Here is a 19,054-nt window from a genome sequence, read left to right on the forward strand (position 1 = left end):
GTTATTTTGGAAAGTTTTTAGCTTTTAATTGCCACTTTTTGTTTTGATTTGTTTTTTGCTTTAAAGGAGAATTCTGTTTTCATTCTGCTGGATTAGACAGAAATATCCATGGGCTCTGACTTCTGTTCACATAATCAGAGAAATCCAAATTACAGGATGGAAAACTATAGAAATGCTGCCTGCTTTAAATCATTAATCCATTTCAGACCTTTAAATTATAAACCCACTGTGTTTCTAGGAGATCAAAATTGAAAAAAACACTATGATATGATATGATGTTAACAAGAAATGGATAAATGTAAATAAAAAGTTGGTTTTAGTTTCCAGTGGTTGCTGAAGAAAAGTTTTTTTGTTTCCTCCTGCCTACTTAATTAGCCCATTATAAAGGAAGCAATGTGTGGTATTCTGTAAGAAAAAAATTGCTAGACTACTGCTTTTGCAAAAACATAGGGATTAGGAAGGGCTTAATAGCTTTCTGGATCTATCTAATCGTATTGTATTATACTAATAAAAACCTTCTGACTGTTTTTTGGGGTTTCTTGAGTATTGTTTTTTGGTGTACATTTTAATACTTTTTTGCACAGTTTAACACATTATTATCCAGCCTGTGAGAGTTACTACATTGACAATGTTAAACAGAACTATCTTTGGAAGAGGTGGCTACCCAAATGAATGATAAAGTTGCCAATAACATAGGTCATTCCTGCTACTGGTACCATATTTGTGTGAATAACTGTTTTCTTAGTTTTTCTTGGCAAAACAAAAATTGAAAAATAATTTTGGCATGACAACTATGTTGTTCATCTAGAAGCATTTTATTTATTTTTTCAGGGATCTTTTTATTCATTGTTTTTATAATAGGCACATTTTGAAACTATTTTTCTAAATAAAAATTAAATGTTTATGTTAAAAAGTTTAAATAAACAGTTTCTATGTATTTGCAATGTATGAAAAACTATGTGCCAAATTTAGCACAAATTTCTCACTAGTTTTGGCTTACCCAGAACTGCATTATTCAGTGAATAAACTGTTTGCCTGAAAAATATCACCCAGTTCTAACTGGTACCAATACAGTACTGAAGAGAGATCAGTGGAGGCCGAACAGTTGAAGTGCTGCTGGCAGAGTGAGTGGAGGAAGTTATTTTTGAACAACAGTAGGCAAAAGAGGAAAAAAAAATTGATCAGGAAAACCCCACATTTTATAAACCAGTTAGCATTATATGAATGCTGCTGATGTTGTTTATAGAAACAAAAGTATGACTTTCTGTGGTATTCACTCCATCTGTTCCTTATGGACAAAGTCTACCATAAAGGAGCTGGTATCAATCACACAAGTTTTTCAATATTTAGTTTGGAAACCTTGGAGAATGTGTCTAGGGCATGTAGGTAAAGATCCTACTTCCTTCCTTTCCCCACACCCACTGATGAAGTCAACAAATTCAATTCAACAAACTCAACAAAAAATTAGTGCATACAGCTTCATTCTTGGGATGCTGGAAACAACACGGGTGCCTGGGGCAGCTGATACACACAGGGCAGTAGCAAATTTTGATTGCTGCCACTGCTGGCATGATTGTGCAGCTGTAACAGGTGCCATTTTTTTCTGCCCTTCCCTGCCAAATCAGCACCTGGGGCAGCTGCCCTATTTGCCCCATTCTAATAATGCCACTGCCAGCTGGAAGTGAAAAGGCACCTGTTTATCTTTTACAGCATAGGATGTTGGGAACACACACAGAACCTTGTGTCCAGGGGGGGTCACAATGTGCCATCCATTTAAATACTTTGATATATGTAAAACAGGAATCAGGAAATTTCAATACGTTGAGGCATGGTCACGGATTTATATGTAAAGTGACTTGTTACCTGTACCACAGACGTCCACATTGTTTCAAGGCCTGCCCTTATGACACCTTTGCACTGCAGATGGAGTAATAGATAGCAGCTTTCAGTGATACACACCTTCCATTAGCTTTTCTCCCACACTAAAATGATAAGATATTGTTTTCTGTACACTAACCACATGTTTCTGTGCAACAAGTTCAGCTGTCACATGATATCTAAATCAAAAGCAGGAACAGAATTTAAAGGAAAAAAGTATTGTGGTACATTAACTTCCGATGTTCAATGTTATTGCTAATATCTATGATTTAATCTTTGTAATGCTTTGCACCATTTTCATTCACAATGTGAAAAAACTTTGACTAATGCCTCCAAGAACTAGGTTAAGTTGTCTGGAAGGTGAACTGTACAAAACCATTTTTTAGGAGAATTTCCAGATGTTAAAGGTTGTGCGGGCCAGGAACGATCCGAGGCCCTTTTTTTGCACTGCGGGCTGTGGCCAGCAGCCCGGACATGCCGGGTCGGGGAAGGCAGGCGGCGCGCTAGAATTAGGCACGGACACTTATTGGTTGTTTAACATTGTTTACTTACACCGAAGATGGTCGCGGTGTAGGCTGGAACGTTTCCAGGAATACTTCACTTAAATTCTAGTTTAAGGACTCGGAAAGAGCTCTGATTCACTCACACGAAGTTTTCGAGGCTCCGTGGAACTTTGCGCGCAGGGAAGGGTACATTGAGGGATCGTTCGGCAACGGGGAGAAGAATCAATAGGTGATCAGTCTATCGATCAGCTTAGCCGCAAGTCAAATCTCCTTAGAGGCACTCTGCAACATGCTCAAAGTTCTCCAACTTGGGCGGAAACCACTCAAGCCTCTTATACGGCTAGCAAGCCAATCGCTAGCTGCCACGCAGGAATAATTTAGAACTGACCAATAGTGGGGCACGAATTTAAATACAAATGGCGGGAACTCCTTGCAACGTGCATTTCTGTGTTGCAACGAAGAAATGCACCCTGCAAAGAAAGCTACAAACGGCAGGAAAATAATTCAGCAGTGCCGAAGCGCACACAAAAAAAAAAAAAATCACACCCTTGGGTTGTGACAAAGGTAAGCTTTTAAGGGGAATGTAGCTAAGTTCTCCAATGATGTTTGAAAAAGGATCCCAACAGTAGTGTAAAGTGCAACTTGCAGATGAATCAGAGTGGAAAAAGGGAATGGTGCTCTTCCAGCCTCGTCCCAGAAAATATACTGAGTTCTCAACATTAAATACCATTCATTAAATTGGACAAATGTTTAGAATATAATTATGTTTGCTTTCTGAGCTCCACTGAGCCCTGTAGTGGGAGCTTGGCTCCCACTAAATGAGGCTGGAATTTGCCCACAGGCTCTGCTAAGTAACTTGGGTTTGCGTGTTTAAGAAATAAGCTGTGCTATCAATTGCTATATTTGGGGTCAAAAAGGAATTTCTCCACAGATGAGATTGTAAAGGACAATTGTTATGTATTTATGGCCTTCCTCTGTAGCATGGGGCATAAATCCACTTCCAAGGATTATCTAGGATATTTGACCTAACAAATTCCCTACCACCACTGGAGTCCGAGGCAGACAGTGCTTTTTTTCTCACCACTTCTTTTCCTGGCACACGGTAGTTTTTAAGGTGCTTGTTGCATACTTCTGTATATCGCACACATATTACCTAGCAGTTGTGATAAGAAAATGAGAAATCACACACAGTAAACCAAGTGACCTGTGATCATCCTTCTCTTCTCTTCTCTTCTCTTCTCTTCTCTTCTCTTCTCTTCTCTTCTCTTCTCTTCTCTTCTCTTCTCTTCTCAATAAAATAGATGAGAACGGTGGCACTTAAAACAACCATCCTTAGGTGTCTGAGTTAACAATTCATTAAGACAAATTCATCTTTCTTAGTCATTTTTCCAGGCTCTGTGCATGTAGTTACTTCTCTTGGTCCATGTTCTTGAGGTTTGCTTTGCAACCAGATGCTTAAAAAAAAAATGAAAATGAGCAGATTTTGCAGAACAAGGCAGCAGTTTAAGAGACTGTTTGGCAAGATGTTCGTGCATGTGTGGCTATTTCCAAGCCCCACTTGCAGGTAGGGTGGACAAGGAAACGTTGCTCTCATGCCCCAGAGGTATTCCTGTCATCTCACAAGAGGCTATATTGTGTTACACACAACAAAATCATTCATATTGTCAAGCCAGTCAAGAGAGATCTCCAGCAGTGTGCCTGCTGACAAATAAAAAGGCCTGTCAAGGTCCCACAAGAAATGGTGTCTCCAGGTGCATGCTCGCATGCACTCATGCTGTGCTCATGCAGAAAGCATGAGAAGCACTTGATACTTTGAAAAGTAATAATACTGCTTCTTTCTGAGTGCTGAGGTAGGAAGTACAGTGTTGACAACTAAGGGCCTTGTTACGCCTTACGCTGCAAGTCGCACAAATGTTGGTCAGCTTAGTGCTACCTTAGAATTAGGAGCAGCTACACCTTCAATTTGAGCAGCACATCTGTGGGGAGTTGCCACACCTTAATGGGACAGGACCTGGGTAGCACAGATCGGGAGAGAATCCTGCCCTGGAGTGGTATAACTCTGAGCCTCATAATGAATGCTAATATGAAGACAACCCAGGGATTAAGAGGTCCAGGAGCTGCCCAAAATTACTGTGTAACAAGGCCCTAAGGCACGGAGGAGGAGAAGGGGAGCTATTGTTGCGGCTTCTGCTCCATGCCAATGGCAGATACCCTCAGCTCTGCAAGAGAAATGCTTTGTATGCGACTGCCATCCTCCTTTATGCAGCTAGAAGACGAGGGGCAATGAACACGCTATTAATGCCAGACTCAAAACTTGGCTTTGGGGATCAGCTTGGGTAGGACGGGAATGATTACCGCTCTTGATAAGCCACAGAGGGCCACAGGACCACCTCAGGGCACCTTGGCAGGGAGCAAGTGGCAGGGCTTGGTCCCAGCTGGGATACAAGGCAGGGGGACAAGGACAGGAGGCGCAGTGAAGAGCATCTGCTCTGCCTCCCTCCAGCCCTGTCACAGGGCAATTGCCCCTCCTAGGGTGAAAGTGACCCCTGCCCAAAGCAGAGTCCAGGCGGTCATCAGGCTCTTGGGCGGACCCTAGAAAAGGGGGCGGGGCCAAACTCCCTTTCCCTCCCCCCCCAGCAGCCTGCTGGGACTTGCAGTCTCCCCGCACCTCAACAAAAGGGCGGACCCACGGCACTACAATTCCCAGCAGGCTCCGCGCGCGGGGCGGCACCTGGAGACGGACCCGCGGGACTACAGCTCCTGGCAGGCATTGCTTTGGGCGGGGGGAGGACACCCGGAGACGGACCCACGGGACTACAACGCCCAGCAGGCGTCGCGGGCCTCACTCCCCGTGCAGAGGCGGTGCCTGAGGGAGCGGGGCGGGTGGTTGGCCCCGCCCCCCGGCACGCGGCGACCGTTGGCACCTCCCAACTGTGGGGGGCGGGGCTGGGTGGTCCCCGCCCGCGGAAGATGCAGAGGCGGCTGGAGCTGGAGCTGGAGCTGCTGCTGTCGAGTGCGGAGAGTCGGGACCAGAGACTCCCGCCGGCGCCCGCGGGTGGGATGCGGAGCCGGCCGCAGCAGGAGCCTCTGAGGAGCGGGAGTCGCAGCCCGCGGCGCTGAGGTGGAGGCGGCGATGCGGGAGGAGGTGGTGGCGGGGCCGCCCCGCTGCTGCTGCTGCTGCGGCTGCCCGGGTCGGCGCGCGGCCCCCGCCGCCTAGAGGCCGCCGCCCCCCGCGGGGCGCAACTTGGGAGGCGAAAGGCGGCGACAGCCCACGATGACAGCCGGGGCTGGGCGGCCGTGAAGGGCGGCTCGGGCGGGGGCCGCTCCGTATTTGTCCCCCAGCTCTGCCCCGGGGGCCCGGCCCCCCGCGCCCGCAGCCCCCTTGATGAGTCCGGGCGGCGGCGGCGGGCCCATGAAAGACTGCGAGTACAGCCAGATCAGCACGCACAGCTCCTCCTCGCCCATGGAGTCGCCCCACAAGAAGAAGCAGGCGGGTCCCCAGAGGAAATGGGAGGTGTTCCCCGGCAGGAACAAATTCTTCTGCAACGGGCGTATCATGATGGCCCGGCAGACCGGTGTTTTCTACCTGACTCTGGTCCTCATCTTGGTCACCAGCGGACTCTTTTTTGCCTTTGAGTAAGTGACACTAAAGCCACCTGTCTCCCCCTCCCCCCCCCCCGCCCACTCACATTTCATTTTCCTAGAAAGAAATCGGCCAGGTTGCAGGGGCCGTTGTTTCGTTTCCCTTTTTCCTCTGCTGTGCCTGGCTCCCGCATGCCAGGCATCAAGGGATGCAGCCCTGTTTCCGTTAGGAGGTGCTCTGGGTAATTGCAGGTGCCTGCCATAAAACATTGCCATCCCAGGTTTTGTGCCCCTGGCTGGAGGGGCTGCGTGAAAGCTGGGGTCGGGATGTGCACGAACAGCCATCACTCCACGTCTGTTTTTTGACCAAGTAGCAAGCACCGAAGTGCCATCCTTCCCTCAAAAAACTGACCACAGGAAAGGTGCCCTCTCTTTTTCATTGGTTTGTGGCCAGCATTGTGGCTTAACTTTTGTGAAAGAGGGTTGCAGGCAGGTGTTGGGATGCCTGTGCTCTCCGTATGAAAGATGCAAGGAGGGCGTCTTCCCATCACTGAAAGACGGGTGGCTCCACAACTGTGGCTGTAGAGTAGCATTTAATCCGCGTGCAGCTGGGTCGCATCGTCTGGTGCTGACTAAATGCACTGTATCATGGAGAACTTAAATCACAATCTATTGTTTTGAAAAGAAGTTTCTCTATGCCATTTTTTCTACTAGTCTTTAGGGTCTTATTCTCTATTGTCCTGAATCTAGCGCTGTTGTCTTTCCATTCTTGAAAAGCCAGTGCACACGCCCTCTGGAACGGTGAAGCTGACTGCAGAAGGTGAAAGATGAAGAGGAATTGAGCACCCAGGCCTACTTTGTTCACATTTTTCAGTACAAATTTGATCATTAGGACTCAATCAGTTTTTTTAACTGGAAAAACAAGCAGTTGAACCTCTTAGTGTGTTTGCAACTGTCTGAGGATGTTTATGTTGATATAGGTGATTCTCATAACTTTTTTTGTGGATCACGTATTCCAGTATAAGAACCTTTTTAGGAGGAGTTATCACCAGTATGTAGGAAGATGCCATATTGCTTTCACTGTGGTGGTGTCAAACAGACAGTTTATAAATGAGGAAATGGCATAGAGAATCAGTCCTTTCTACGAAACTTTCTCCCATAGCAGCTGTCTGGTCTTCAAATTCTGTAGGAAACATTAAATCATATGTAAGTTTAGCTGTTGCTTCTAAAAATGCTATTCTATAGCTGCAAAATAGACAAGTCAAGCAGTGCATGTTATTTTACTGCCTCAAGACAACTTGGTAGTAGCTTTTAATTGTTTCTAAATTGAATCAGGTATGTGCAGAAATCCTAACTTACTGGTGGCAGTTAAGATGAAATCAAGGTAACCAGACTATATCTGAGCTTGACTAAAAGGATTTTTTGCTGGTTGTTTTTTATGCTTTTTTTTTCATCTCTTTCAGTTGATTAAAGGTGACTTCTCTCGCCCCCCCCCCCCCTTGTTGTCACTGCCCCCCAGTTGCCGCACAGGTTTGTTCACTATGTCTTACTACAGATGTGAAACTTTTTTTGAACCTTTTGAAACTGAGCTAACACAATGAATTATGATTGTCTATCAGCAGTATGTTATCATGTTTCCTCTTCTAGTTCTAAGCAGGAATTTTATACGTTTTGAACATACATAAAAGAAAGTTGGTACTGCTCTGTTGTTGGCTCTGGTTAGTTCCACATTCTGTATCCTACTTCTTGGACCTCTGTGCAGCTTTGACTTCAATAGTTCTGTATTAGGTGCATATTGGCTTTTTGACAAAGAGCAAATTGCTTTCCATAAACTACTCCTTAATTGATTTTAAATGCATCTTTAAATGATGGCTTCACAAGGGAAACATGTTTTAATAAATAACATTTTTGTTTGGTTGCATGAATTAGAACAGTTGAGGCTAACTGTTTATTGCTATCCTGGTCTTTCATTATTGGTGTTCTGATGATTAGTTTTTCTCCGGGACCCATCAAGTAATGTAAGCTGAACTGCATGTTTGAGCCTCAGTGATGTTTTACAGTAGGCAAGGTATACTGAAGATTTAAGTCTAAAACTAAGTTGCATCCATTTTAAATAACCAGCTGCATGTTATTGGGGCTTTGAAACTAGGAAAAAGGTTTGACTTATGCATGCAAGTATTTATTGTGCAGGTGCATATTGTGCAAATAGCTGTGTAATATAGGATACTGTGCGAGTCATTCTTGCATGACATTCATTGTCTTTTCCCTTGAAATACACACAAAGCTTGATAAACTGTGAACAAATTCTAATTAAATGAACTTAAACTTTTTGCTCTCAAGGGGAGGGAGAGTTACACAATGTTCTTCCTAACAAGTTGTTACAATTGTGTGGTAGATTATGTTCTTGTTCAGGAAAATGATTGTAGTCAAATTTAGTCACAAATCTGAAGCATTATTTATTACTTGTTTACATTTAGCACAACTTAGACGCTTGTAAGAATGATAACATTTAAAAAGTGATTTTGTTTTAAAAGGGTTGTTTTGGGGACAGATTCTAAATTGAAGGTCATGTTTCTTGCCTGACATCTCTGCAAATAATTATCCTTTCCTTTTAAGAAATAATTGTTGCTCTCATGTGACTAGTAAGCAGCAACTGTGAAGAACAGAAATTAAAAATCTTCATCTTCATCTTTCACTTTGATAAAGACACTGATTCTTTTATAGAGGGGGAGAAAAGGGTTACTGTCTGCAGAAGAGAGATTTAGAAATTGGTATTATATCATCCTCTGTGTGCCTATTAAATCTCAATGAGCTTTAGGTATTTCACACAGTTTGGTATATGGATGCAGCTAAACTGAAAGTTTTAGAAGCAATTAAAAGATAGCAAAATGTTACTTACCATTTTAGTAACTATGTGGTCTTGGTATTGCATTGTCTTTTTCTACAGGTGGAATGAACTTAAATTTGCTCAGAGAAACAGACTTCGTTTCAAGGAATTCAGCTGCCTATCCCAATTAAAGAGGATGTAGGGAAGAGGTAGTTTAGTAGCATATTCCTGGAAGCCCATATTGCTTCACTGTGGGCACTTGTCCATTATCCTTTCAATATTATCTATTCCTCTTCGCTTGTTATAGTAGCAGGCATCTTTCTTTTTCCCATGATATTCCTTTAACTTGGAACAGACTCTTCTTCATAGTTGTTCTGTAAATCCTTCTGCTGAAGATCTGTGACTCCCAAATAGCTAAAACAGGGATGTCCAATTCATCCCAGGCCAGATCCACAGGCAGGTGGGGTTGGGGCCAAGTGTTTTAACTTAAAAAGACAAGGTTCCTTGGGTAAATCTGATATCTTTTATTAGACCAACTTAAATAGTTGGAAAAGTTCTTCTTTGCAACCTTTCAGGTACAAATACCCTTCCTCAGGCTAAGGAAGCATCTGCACCTGGTGTGTGCGCCTCCTGGATGGACTGAATAGTAAAGAAGCCAGAGTCTGATATGCATGCAAGAAAAGTAGTTGGTGAAAATGTAAACTGAGGAGTCAGTGGGTGAGAGACAGGGTGGGGGGTAGGGAATGAATGTAGGTGGTAAATAGTGCAGAGGTACTGGGTGAGTTGGATGTTAGGCAGGCTATAATTTGTCATAAATCTAATATTTATATTTAGTCCATGATGCTTTGTATCAAGAACGTTGATGAAGTGAAGTTCATAGGCTTGTCTCTGAAAGGTGTTTTGTAAGTTCCCTTTGAGGATTAGAAATGAGAGACTGGAGAGAGAGTGGTTTTCTTAAGAACTATTTATTTTTGTGGACAGAAAGGTCAAACTGTAGGGGACAGTAGTAGTATTGACAGTATGACAGAAAAAAGTGAACAGGATGAAAGGGATATAAGCAGAAGGTAAAGGGGATGAAGGGGAAATGGGGGTCATTGATTAAAACCAACCAACCAACCTCTCTCTACCCCCCACGAAAATGATCTGACTTGAATTCCTTTGGAAGGAAAGTAGCAAACCAAAACAAACATGTTGTTTTATTGTTGGACCAACAGGGTTCTTTGGGTAGATGTGATATCTTTTATTAGACCAACTGAACAGTTGAAAAAAATTGTTCTTTCCAAGCTTACAGGCATAAACACCCTTCTTCAGGCCCAGTGTCAGCTTGTGTTTTTGTACTCTCTTGGGTTCAATAGTAGAAGCTTAAGCCAATATGCGAAATGCAGGTCTGTGAAAATGCAAATGCGTGGCAGAGGAGATGGTAGTTAATGGGGAGGAGGGAGAGGGAAATGTTGATGGGTTATGCAGCATAGCTGGTAAAATGTGCAGAGGTCAGCTGGGGTTATCAGATGGCAGGCAGGTTATAATGTGCCATAAATCCAATAACTATATTTAGTCCATGATTTCTTTATAACCAATGGATTTATGAAGTGGAGTTTGGAGGCTCATTTACAAAAGATGTATTGTTGTGGTTTTTGTTGTTGTAATTCTTGTCCTTATAATTTTGTTCTTATCGTTGTGTTGGGAACCTGTGTGCAGCTGTGCCACCTCCATTATGGAAGCTGTTCTGCACAGGCAAATCTTTGTGTTCATGTGGAACCTTGCTGGTTTCTGTGGAGGTCCATACAGGTGAAAGGATGACTGCATGCAGGAGTTCTTATGATAGGAGGCCTAGACTGCCAGCCAGTAACATAAGGATGGGTGGGCAAGTGGGGCACAAACTCTGGGTGGTAAGGAGGGTGTATGCCAGAATGGAACTGCGGACATCCCCACCCCCCAAAAAAACCTTTCCTGCAGTAGCCCTGCTGTTCTGCCCTCCTGTTGCCTGAGCCGCGTGATTCATGACATGCATAATGTAGAAGCAATGGCCAGAGGGTTGCTGCTGTGGGGTAGGGATGTTACCTTTGGTTTTTGCTGAAAATTGGTCTTTAAAAGGCTGCATGATGTGTGTGGGGCAAAAAATAAAAGGGGTGGGGAGATGACATCTCTTTCTCCCCCACCTTGAAAACAACAAACCTCCAGAGGTGCTGCCCTTGTACCATTCACTACTGTCACTAAGGTCACAGTATTGACCAGTTAAGGCCCTTGTGCAATCCTTTTGAGGCACACATCTTGATCCACAGTCTTAACTATCTTTTGTTTTATTGTGTAACCCTTCTTTCCATCCCTCCTCCTCCTCACCCCCAAGATCTATTTCAAAACCAAGACTCTTGAGGTGATTTAAAGTTGGGCTAATCAGCTGGTACCTTGAGCCTTAGTCCTTTATTTATATTTAAAACTACATGGGGTATTTTATTATAAAATTAGCCAGGAGAGGCCAGCCTGAAGCACATGTGGCACAATCAGTCTCTGTGTGGCACATGGCAGTTTGGGGAGGGAGCAGTGAACACAGCAGCAGCAATGGCAGGGAGCTGGAAGTAGAGTAACAGATTGGCCTGGGGGAGGAGGTCAGGGAGGGTGTAGGTAGTGTTCCGCATTTTCAGTTTTTACTGAATTTCTCTGGTAAATTACCGGAATTTTATAGAAATTATTTCAGTTTTACTGATTTTTACACCCATTTTTCAGTGTAAATCAGTAAAAACTGAACGGGGGGTGGTGGCAGCCCCACATGGAATGGAGGGCAAGGGCACTGGTGGTGGCCACACGGAGGCCAGGGCAGGGTGGCTGGAGCTGCTGTATGGGGGCACGGGGCTCCTGGCTCTGACCCTGGGTGGGGCAGGCTGCAGGAATCTCTCCCAGGATGGGCAGGTCCCAGCTGCACCCGGCAGCTCCAGGTGTGGCCCTGCTGCGGGTGTTGGGAGCTATGAGCCCCACCAGGGGGGCGGGCAGGAGAGCCTGACCCCACTCCCTGTGGCGGGCGCTGCACCTGGCCACACCTCATGGGCCCGCTGTGGTGGAGGCACTCTCTGGGGGCACGTGGCTCCTCGCTCTGACACTGGGCAGGGTGGGAGGGGCTGCTGCTGATGCTGGGGTCGACATTGGGTCCCCCCCTCCCACTTCTGTGTACGGCTGCATGCCACTCTCCCCTTTGCCTAAGCACCAGGGGAGCCTGGTAGCAGGCTGCTGCAGCAGAGGGGAGTGGCGTGGCACAGCCTGTTGGCCACTCAAGGGGCTGCAGCGGGGGGACCTGTCTGGCTGTGGGACACGGGGGCACAGCTCTTGCTGCTATGCGCCGTCTAGGAGGGTTGCAGGCTGAAGGCCTGTGCCAGGCTGCTGCTGCTGGCTGGGGCCAGTGGCAGCACAGGGCTTTTCCCAGTGTTCGGGGTGGGTGGCAGCCTGTTCTTGTCTCGCATCCAGCTTTGGGGGCATGCAGTCCCTGGGAAGAGCCTGGTGCAGCTCCCTAGCCTGCAACCCTCCTGGGGGGCATGTAGCAGCAAGAGCCACATCCCACTGCCCCACCCCATGCACCCACTGACACCTTTCCCCGCTTTGCTCCTTGCTACAGCCCCCGGAGTAGCCGATGGACTGTGCTGCGCCCCTCCCCCTGTCCCTTCACTAATCCTAGCCGTACTCCAGTCCTCCCTCCCTCACCGCTGTGGGAACGTATTATTTTCCCTGATTTAAACTGATTTTTTTTCTTCCTTTTATTCTGATTTCAACCTGGATTTATGCCCGGAAGATAGTTTTTCAGGGTTTGTTTGTTTTTTTTTAAATAAAAGGTGAAAATGTGGAACATTAGGTGTAGGGCATGCCTGCCAGAAAGATTACCCCTGTCTTCCTGGAGTAAACACACTTTGGTTCCTAATTCCATTTTGATGATTGGAATTTTCACTTGACACTTTTTATCTAATCCTACAATATCAACTGTGTGCGTTAAAGTTATTGCTTACGTGAAGGTACTGGAGCAACACACCTGGAAAATAGTTTCCTATTCTTCTTTCCCAATTTGTATGGCATCAGATATCAACTCCCAAATCTATGGAATATCTGGTATTATCACTCAGTGTGCAGATTCCATCTTCCCTGTCTGGACATTTGCAAAGATTGTAGCTTTTGATTAAGCTACAATTAAGCTGTGCCATTTGTTGGACACTACAGTCACACGGAGGACTGACCAAGATGTTCATCCTGTGCAGTGTTGTTTTGAAATGTTTGTATCCAGATCTCAGTCTGTTCAGCTTGACCCACGCTTCTCTGTTGAGGTTGTACCCACTGGGGGCACATTTGGTGTTGGTATAAAATGCTGTAAGAATAGGTCTGACCTTTCACAATGATCTGCCCACTCCATTGCTACCCACAAATTTAGTTCAGTATCCCTAGTCTCTTCTCGGAGCTTGTGGGCTTCATGTACAAACAGTTTACAGTTTTTGAACCTTTACCCGCCTTCTGTTCAGCTCTTCAGTTAAATCACCTGCTCCATCAATTGTTTCCTCATCCCTTGCCTCTATTGCCAGCAATGGTGTTAGGGTCTGTCTTCTTATATCACTTGATTTAATGTCCAAGAGTACCGGCAGTACATCTGTATATATGTGTAGGTTGTGTAGCCCGTTAATGAGTCTCGGTGCACTGTTCAGTACAGTGTAGAGCAGGGCTGTGTGAAACAGCACTGTTCCATTTCGACTTGCGTTTCAACGGGACAGATTTTTGTCTCAAGTTTCATTTAGTTTTGAAGTGCTGTTCCATTTCATTGGATCTGTTTTGTTGTTTCGACACTTTTGACGTTTTGCCCGTAGGCTATAATGGGGAAGGACGAAACGGCCTATAACCTCATTATTTCATGGCAGATTTGGATGAAAATAGCAGGCATGGTAGCCCCTTTTTAGGCCATGAAGCCTGCCAGGTTTCAAGGAGATAGGTGCAGGGGTTTTTGAGAAATTGCACATCAAGCTGCTGACAAGCAAAACTTGTGGGGAGAGAGAGAGTGTGTGTGAGTGTTAAGGTAGACAAGGTTCCTTGGGTGAATTTGATATCTTTTATTAGACCAACCCAAATGGTTGGAGAATAGTTATTAAGCAAGCTTTCGGGTTCAAAAACCCTTCGTCAGGCTAAGGAAGCTGCAGCAGTTGCAGTGTGCTCTTCCTGGATGGAATGAAAAGTAAACAAGCCAGGGGCTGGGCTGGGCTGGGCTGGGCTGGGCTGGGGAGTCAGTTGCCAGGCAGATTGTAATGTATCAAAAATCCAATGTCTGTGTTTAGTCCCTGATCTCTAGTATCCAGCAGGTTGATGAAATGGAGCTCATAGGCTCATCTCTGGGAAGTGTTGTGTAAGTTTCTCTTGAGGATCAGGACTGAGAGGTTGGAGAGAGAATGGCCCTCCTGTGAGAAATGTGCCCCCACCGGTAATTGGGTGTTTCTGTCTTTGATGGATTTCCGGTGTGCGTTCATTCTGGTGCGCAGTTGTTGTCTAGTCTCTCCTACATATCTTCCATCAGGGCATTTGGTGCATTGGATGAGGTATACTACATTCCTGGAGGTGCAGCTGTAAGATCCTGGGATGCTGATGGCTCTGTTGTGGGGTGTAGTAATAGTGGAGGTGGTGGAGATGTGGGGGCAGGTTTTGCATTTCTTGTCATGGCACGGTCTGGATCCTTTTGGTGTGTTCTGGGGTTGAGGAAGCTTGCTTCTGGTGATGAGGTTGGCGAGGTTCGGTGCTTGTCTGAAGGCTAGGATGGGTGGCTCTGGGAAGATCTTTTTAAGAATAGGGTCTTTTTCTAATATGGGTTGCAATTTTTTGAGGATTTTCCGTACAGGTTCAAGGGATGGGTGATAGGTCATAACCAGCGGTGTGCGGATTTGTGGGTGTTTTTCTTCTGTACTGCAGCAGTTCTTCACGTGGTATCCAGGTGGCTCTTTCAAACGTGTGATCTACCTCTCTGGAGGAGTGTCCTTGCTGGGTGAAAGCCTTTTTAAGATTGGTGAGGTGGCAATCCCGGGTGTTCTCTTCAGTACAGATGCGGTGGTATCTGAGGGCTTGGCTGTACATCACAGCTTTTTTGGTGTGTTTCGGGTGATTGCTGGTTCTGTGCAGATATGTATGTTGGTCTGTGGGTTTCTTGTATACTGTGGTCTGTATTTTACCCTTCTGGATACTGATCCTTGTGTCTACTCCAACACCAACATCCCCTTTTTATTCTAAAGAAAGTCGGATGGAGGGATGGTGACTGTTGAATTTCTGGTGGAACTCAATCAGAGATTCCAGGTTCTCACTCCAAATGATGAAGATGTCATCAATATATCGTAAGTACAGCAAGGGTTTGATGGTGCAGTTCTTGAGGAAGTCTTCTTCCAGGTGGCTCATAAAAAGGTTGGCATACTGTGGGGCCATTTTAGTGCCCATAGCTGTTCCCATCATCTGGAGGAAGTGTTGATTATTAAAAGTGAAATTGTTGTGTGTAAGGATGAAGTGTATAAAGTCAGTAATATCTTTGGGTCTGTATTCTGGGTTGTAATCTTGTTCCTGTAGATATGTAAGGCAGGCTTGGATGCCATCCTGGTGTGGGATGTTGGTATATAGGCTGGTAACGTCCATGGTGGCTAGGAGTGTGTTGCTGGGAAGGTGGTCTATGTTTTCAAGTTTCCGTAGCAAGTCTGTGGTGTCTTGGACAAAACTTGCTCTGTGGGTGACAAGTGGTTTTAGGATGGATTCAACAAAACCTGATACTTCCTCAGTTAGGGTCCCATGGTTGGATATGATAGGTCTGCCAGGGTTCCCTTGTTTGTGGATTTTAGGGAGCATGTAAAAAGTCCCTGGGTTAGGTAGCGGGGGGATCAAGGTCTGTAGTTTTTCTTGTAATCTTGGTGGAAATGATTTGATGGTATTGTTGAGTCTTTTGGTGAAAAGGGGAGTAGGATCTTCTTGTAGTTCTTTGTAGTAGGTGGTGTCAGAGAGCTGTCTGTTGGCTTCCTTTATGTAATCCTCACGGTTTAGGATGACTATGGCTCCTCCTTTATCTGCTGGTTTTATTACTATTTGGTGGTTAGATCTTAGAGATTCTATGGCCTTTTTCTCTGGTAGAGAGAGGTTGTTGTGGTGGCGCGTGTTGCTGATTATTTCATTGTTCATTCTTTCCCTGAAGTAGTCAATGTAGCAGTCAAGGTTAGGGTTTCGTCCACTGTGAGGTGTCCAATCTGATGTTTTTTTGGGTTTTTTGGCATTGATCTTTTCTTGAATGTTGTCAGAGGATGAGTTGTTGTTGGGAGTGGGTTCAGTTTGGTCGTGGAAATATTCTTTGAGGTGCCGGCATCGAAAGAATTCTTCTAGTTCTCCACATTGAAGTATTTTATTAGAGTATTTTTCTGGACAGAAATTTAGGCCTTTAGAAAGGACAGATTTTTCAGTTTTGGTAAGCATGTGTGTTAAGGTATAGTTGTTTTTCTGTCCCTCCCCCAGAGCACTGGGATTGGAAGGGACCTCGGGGAAGGATCAGTCACTGGCCAGCTACACAGTCAATATGAGAGTAGTCCTTCCTGCTCTCTCTCCTTAGTTTCTGTTTCCCTGCAAACAAACCCAACTTTGAAACTTGAAACGTTTTGACTGTTCTTATTTCAAGGCCGTTTCAAAGCCATTTGTTTTGTTTTGGTTTCTCTGTTTTGAGCTGGAAACGAGTTAAAACAGCATCAAAATGAAACGCCCAGCAAAATTTCAGCCCTAGTGTGGAGTGTTTTAGTGTGACAACTTCTGGACCATACAGAAGCAGAGTTCTCTGATGTGGCATATACCATTCAAGTGTGGCACTTCTCAGCACTTAGAAGTTGGCACCCCATGTCATGCTGGCTAAACATTTTAAGACTGTATAGAGACTTTACTGCTGACCTTCTGTAATGTGTATAGGTGAGGGAGCAGTCTAATGTGACTCCTAGGTAGGTTGGGGTATGTTTGCAGGGAAGGATGTGGTTGCCTACTCTGATATTCAGCGTGCTCTAGCTTGATGTTATCCAGGTAGAAGAGTGATGATGGGCAATTGGCTAGTCAATAAATAAGTATCAAGAATGATGGAGGGGGGAAGCAGGTGGGGAATGGAGTCGCATGCTGCCCCCCCCCCCGGGCCTGCTCCCCCCTTCCCTGCAGCTGCTTGGGGTCCAGGCCTGTTTCTCCCCCCCCCCCTGCAGTGTCAGTGGGATGGGAGGAGCGGGCTTGGAGCTGACACGGGAGGAGTGGGCCTGGGCCTGAGGCGGAAAGGCCTGCTCTTCCCCTTCCCCAGCCACTGCCGAGATGGGCCAGGCCCGTCGCTTCCCCCCTGTGTCGGGCCTGGTCCCACTCCCCTCCTTCTGCCATCCCTGCCCTCTCCTCCCCCCCACCCCCCTTGTGTCAGGCCCACTCCTCCCCCCTCCACTGCTGGGTTGGCTCTGCAGGCCATGATGGCAGAAAGGGGAAGGGGCAGGCCGAGGCTCGTGCTGGTGTCCTCGTGCCCCCCCCCCCCCCCCCCCCGGGTGGCATCCCAACCCCTGCTCCCCCCACGTTGCCAACATTGCCATCACCTCAAGGAGCAAGGGAGGGAGCGAGGCCAGCTTTGGTGTCCTCGTCCGTCCCCCCTCACTCCATCATCGCCACCTGCAGGTTCCATCCACTCCGTTGCCTCCAGGGAGCAGGGCTGGGGGAGGCCAGCTGTGCTGGCCTCGTCACCCCGCTCCATCCCCTGTGTCCCCACCATCATGGCAGTGTGTTGCCACCTGTTTGAATACTTCTTCGCACTCTGATTGGCTGTTTGTCAGCCAATTAGAGCTCGAATGAAGCATGACAGACAGACGGACTGCGGCTTTTATAATATTAAAATATTCATCTTAAGTGCCACTTATGGAGATGGTATTCGGTGTCTGTTCCAAGTCTGTCATGTTTGTTCCTTGGGCTACTATGGCAACATTCTCAGTGTATGTTTATTGCCTTAAATCACCAGTTCCCAAACTGTGGGTTGTGACCCCAAATGCAGTTGCAACATGAGCAGGTGGGGTTGCAGGGGTGGTGGGGCTGTGAGTTGGACATGAGAGGCCATGCTGAGGAAGTGGGGCCATAAATGGGATCATGCTGAGGAAAAGTTTGGGAAGCACTGACTTAGATGTTGTATGCAGGAAGTCTGAGGTGTCTCTATTGAAAAGTATTGGTAGTAACACTGATCCTTGGCAGATTCCATTCTTCAGAGTTTGTACACTGCTTTTTTCTCCTTGTCCGGTAGTGCATTTGAATGAACAGCTGGAGATCATGTTCACAATGAAAGCACATAGCTTGCAGTCAGGTATCATAGAGTAGTTTATATTTGAGGCCTTGTGCCATATAGTGTTGTAGGCAGCTGTAAGGTTGATTTTGGCACACTTCACATAAGTCTCCTATAATCGGAGCAGGAGCAGATGCACCCCTGAGCAGCCTAAGTGCAAGCTTCTTCACCATGACCTGCCAGTTGGAACCAAGAGTGTTGCACATCTTTAAATTGATTTATTGGTGAAACTTCTGTAAACTAGGCTTAATAAAGTGGTTTTAACTGGTTATATGCGGAGAAACAAAGAAAAGCAGACCCCTCTGATTTGTACCTCATCATAGGCAGTATAGTGCCTTTACAGAGGGAAGCTGAATTGTGCATTTAAAAATAGCATCTTGTTACAAACTGGAGATCATTATGCTTTGTCTAAATGTGTGCTGTAGCAGTTTGACTAAATCTTCTTTTCACAGTCCAGTTGAACCTGTGCAAACGTCTTTATGAGCACACTTGGAAGTTGGGTATCAACTGATTTTTAAAATGTGGCCATATTTGAGATTGCATTTCCCTCTCACCCCCACCCCCAAGATGTCTTTTGTTGGCTGCTTTAGGAATTTAAACTGATGCAACTTGTGGGTGTGCAGACAAGCCCCCATGTTTCAACTGCTGTTGTAGCAGTTGGCAACTTGTTCTATATCTTCTTACTTCAAGAACTAATATAACTGGAAGAGTTTTCGTAACTCATGCCTGTTGGAATTTAGATTGTACAGTAAAAGCAGTGCTGCTTCATTAGTGTGTTTAGTAATACTTTTGACACACATCATAGCAAGTCTTTTGTGTATAAATACTCATGTTAGCAAGCTAAATGACTGCTCGATGAAATTGCTTAATCACTTTTTTGTGACATGCTTTCTACTATTTGGAAAGATGGAATCTTTGCATGTGATAATGTAGCATTGGTAAAATGATCACAATATG

General features: G+C 45.7%; 1 protein-coding gene across 6 annotated transcripts in view; it reads left to right on the forward strand.

Moving 5' to 3' along the window:
* Positions 1-5,220: 5,220 nt before the first annotated feature.
* Positions 5,221-19,054, forward strand: part of ZDHHC14 (zinc finger DHHC-type palmitoyltransferase 14) — a 187,298-nt gene continuing 173,464 nt past the window's right edge. The window contains exons 1-2 of one of the 6 annotated variants that reach the window (XM_059714416.1): positions 5,933-6,017; positions 7,427-7,493. Coding sequence is in view for 5 of the 6 variants with exons in the window: in XM_019479818.2 (XP_019335363.1) it covers positions 5,767-6,017 (251 nt within the window). In the remaining variant the exon portion in view is untranslated. Of the gene's footprint in view, positions 6,018-7,426; positions 7,494-19,054 lie in introns of all 6 variants that reach the window. The other 5 variants (XM_019479818.2, XM_006262239.4, XM_006262238.4 and 2 more) reach the window with 5 other exon arrangements.

The sequence above is a fragment of the Alligator mississippiensis genome, chromosome 1 (genome assembly GCF_030867095.1).
Source record: "Alligator mississippiensis isolate rAllMis1 chromosome 1, rAllMis1, whole genome shotgun sequence".
In the NCBI taxonomy this organism is placed as follows: domain Eukaryota; kingdom Metazoa; phylum Chordata; order Crocodylia; family Alligatoridae; genus Alligator; species Alligator mississippiensis.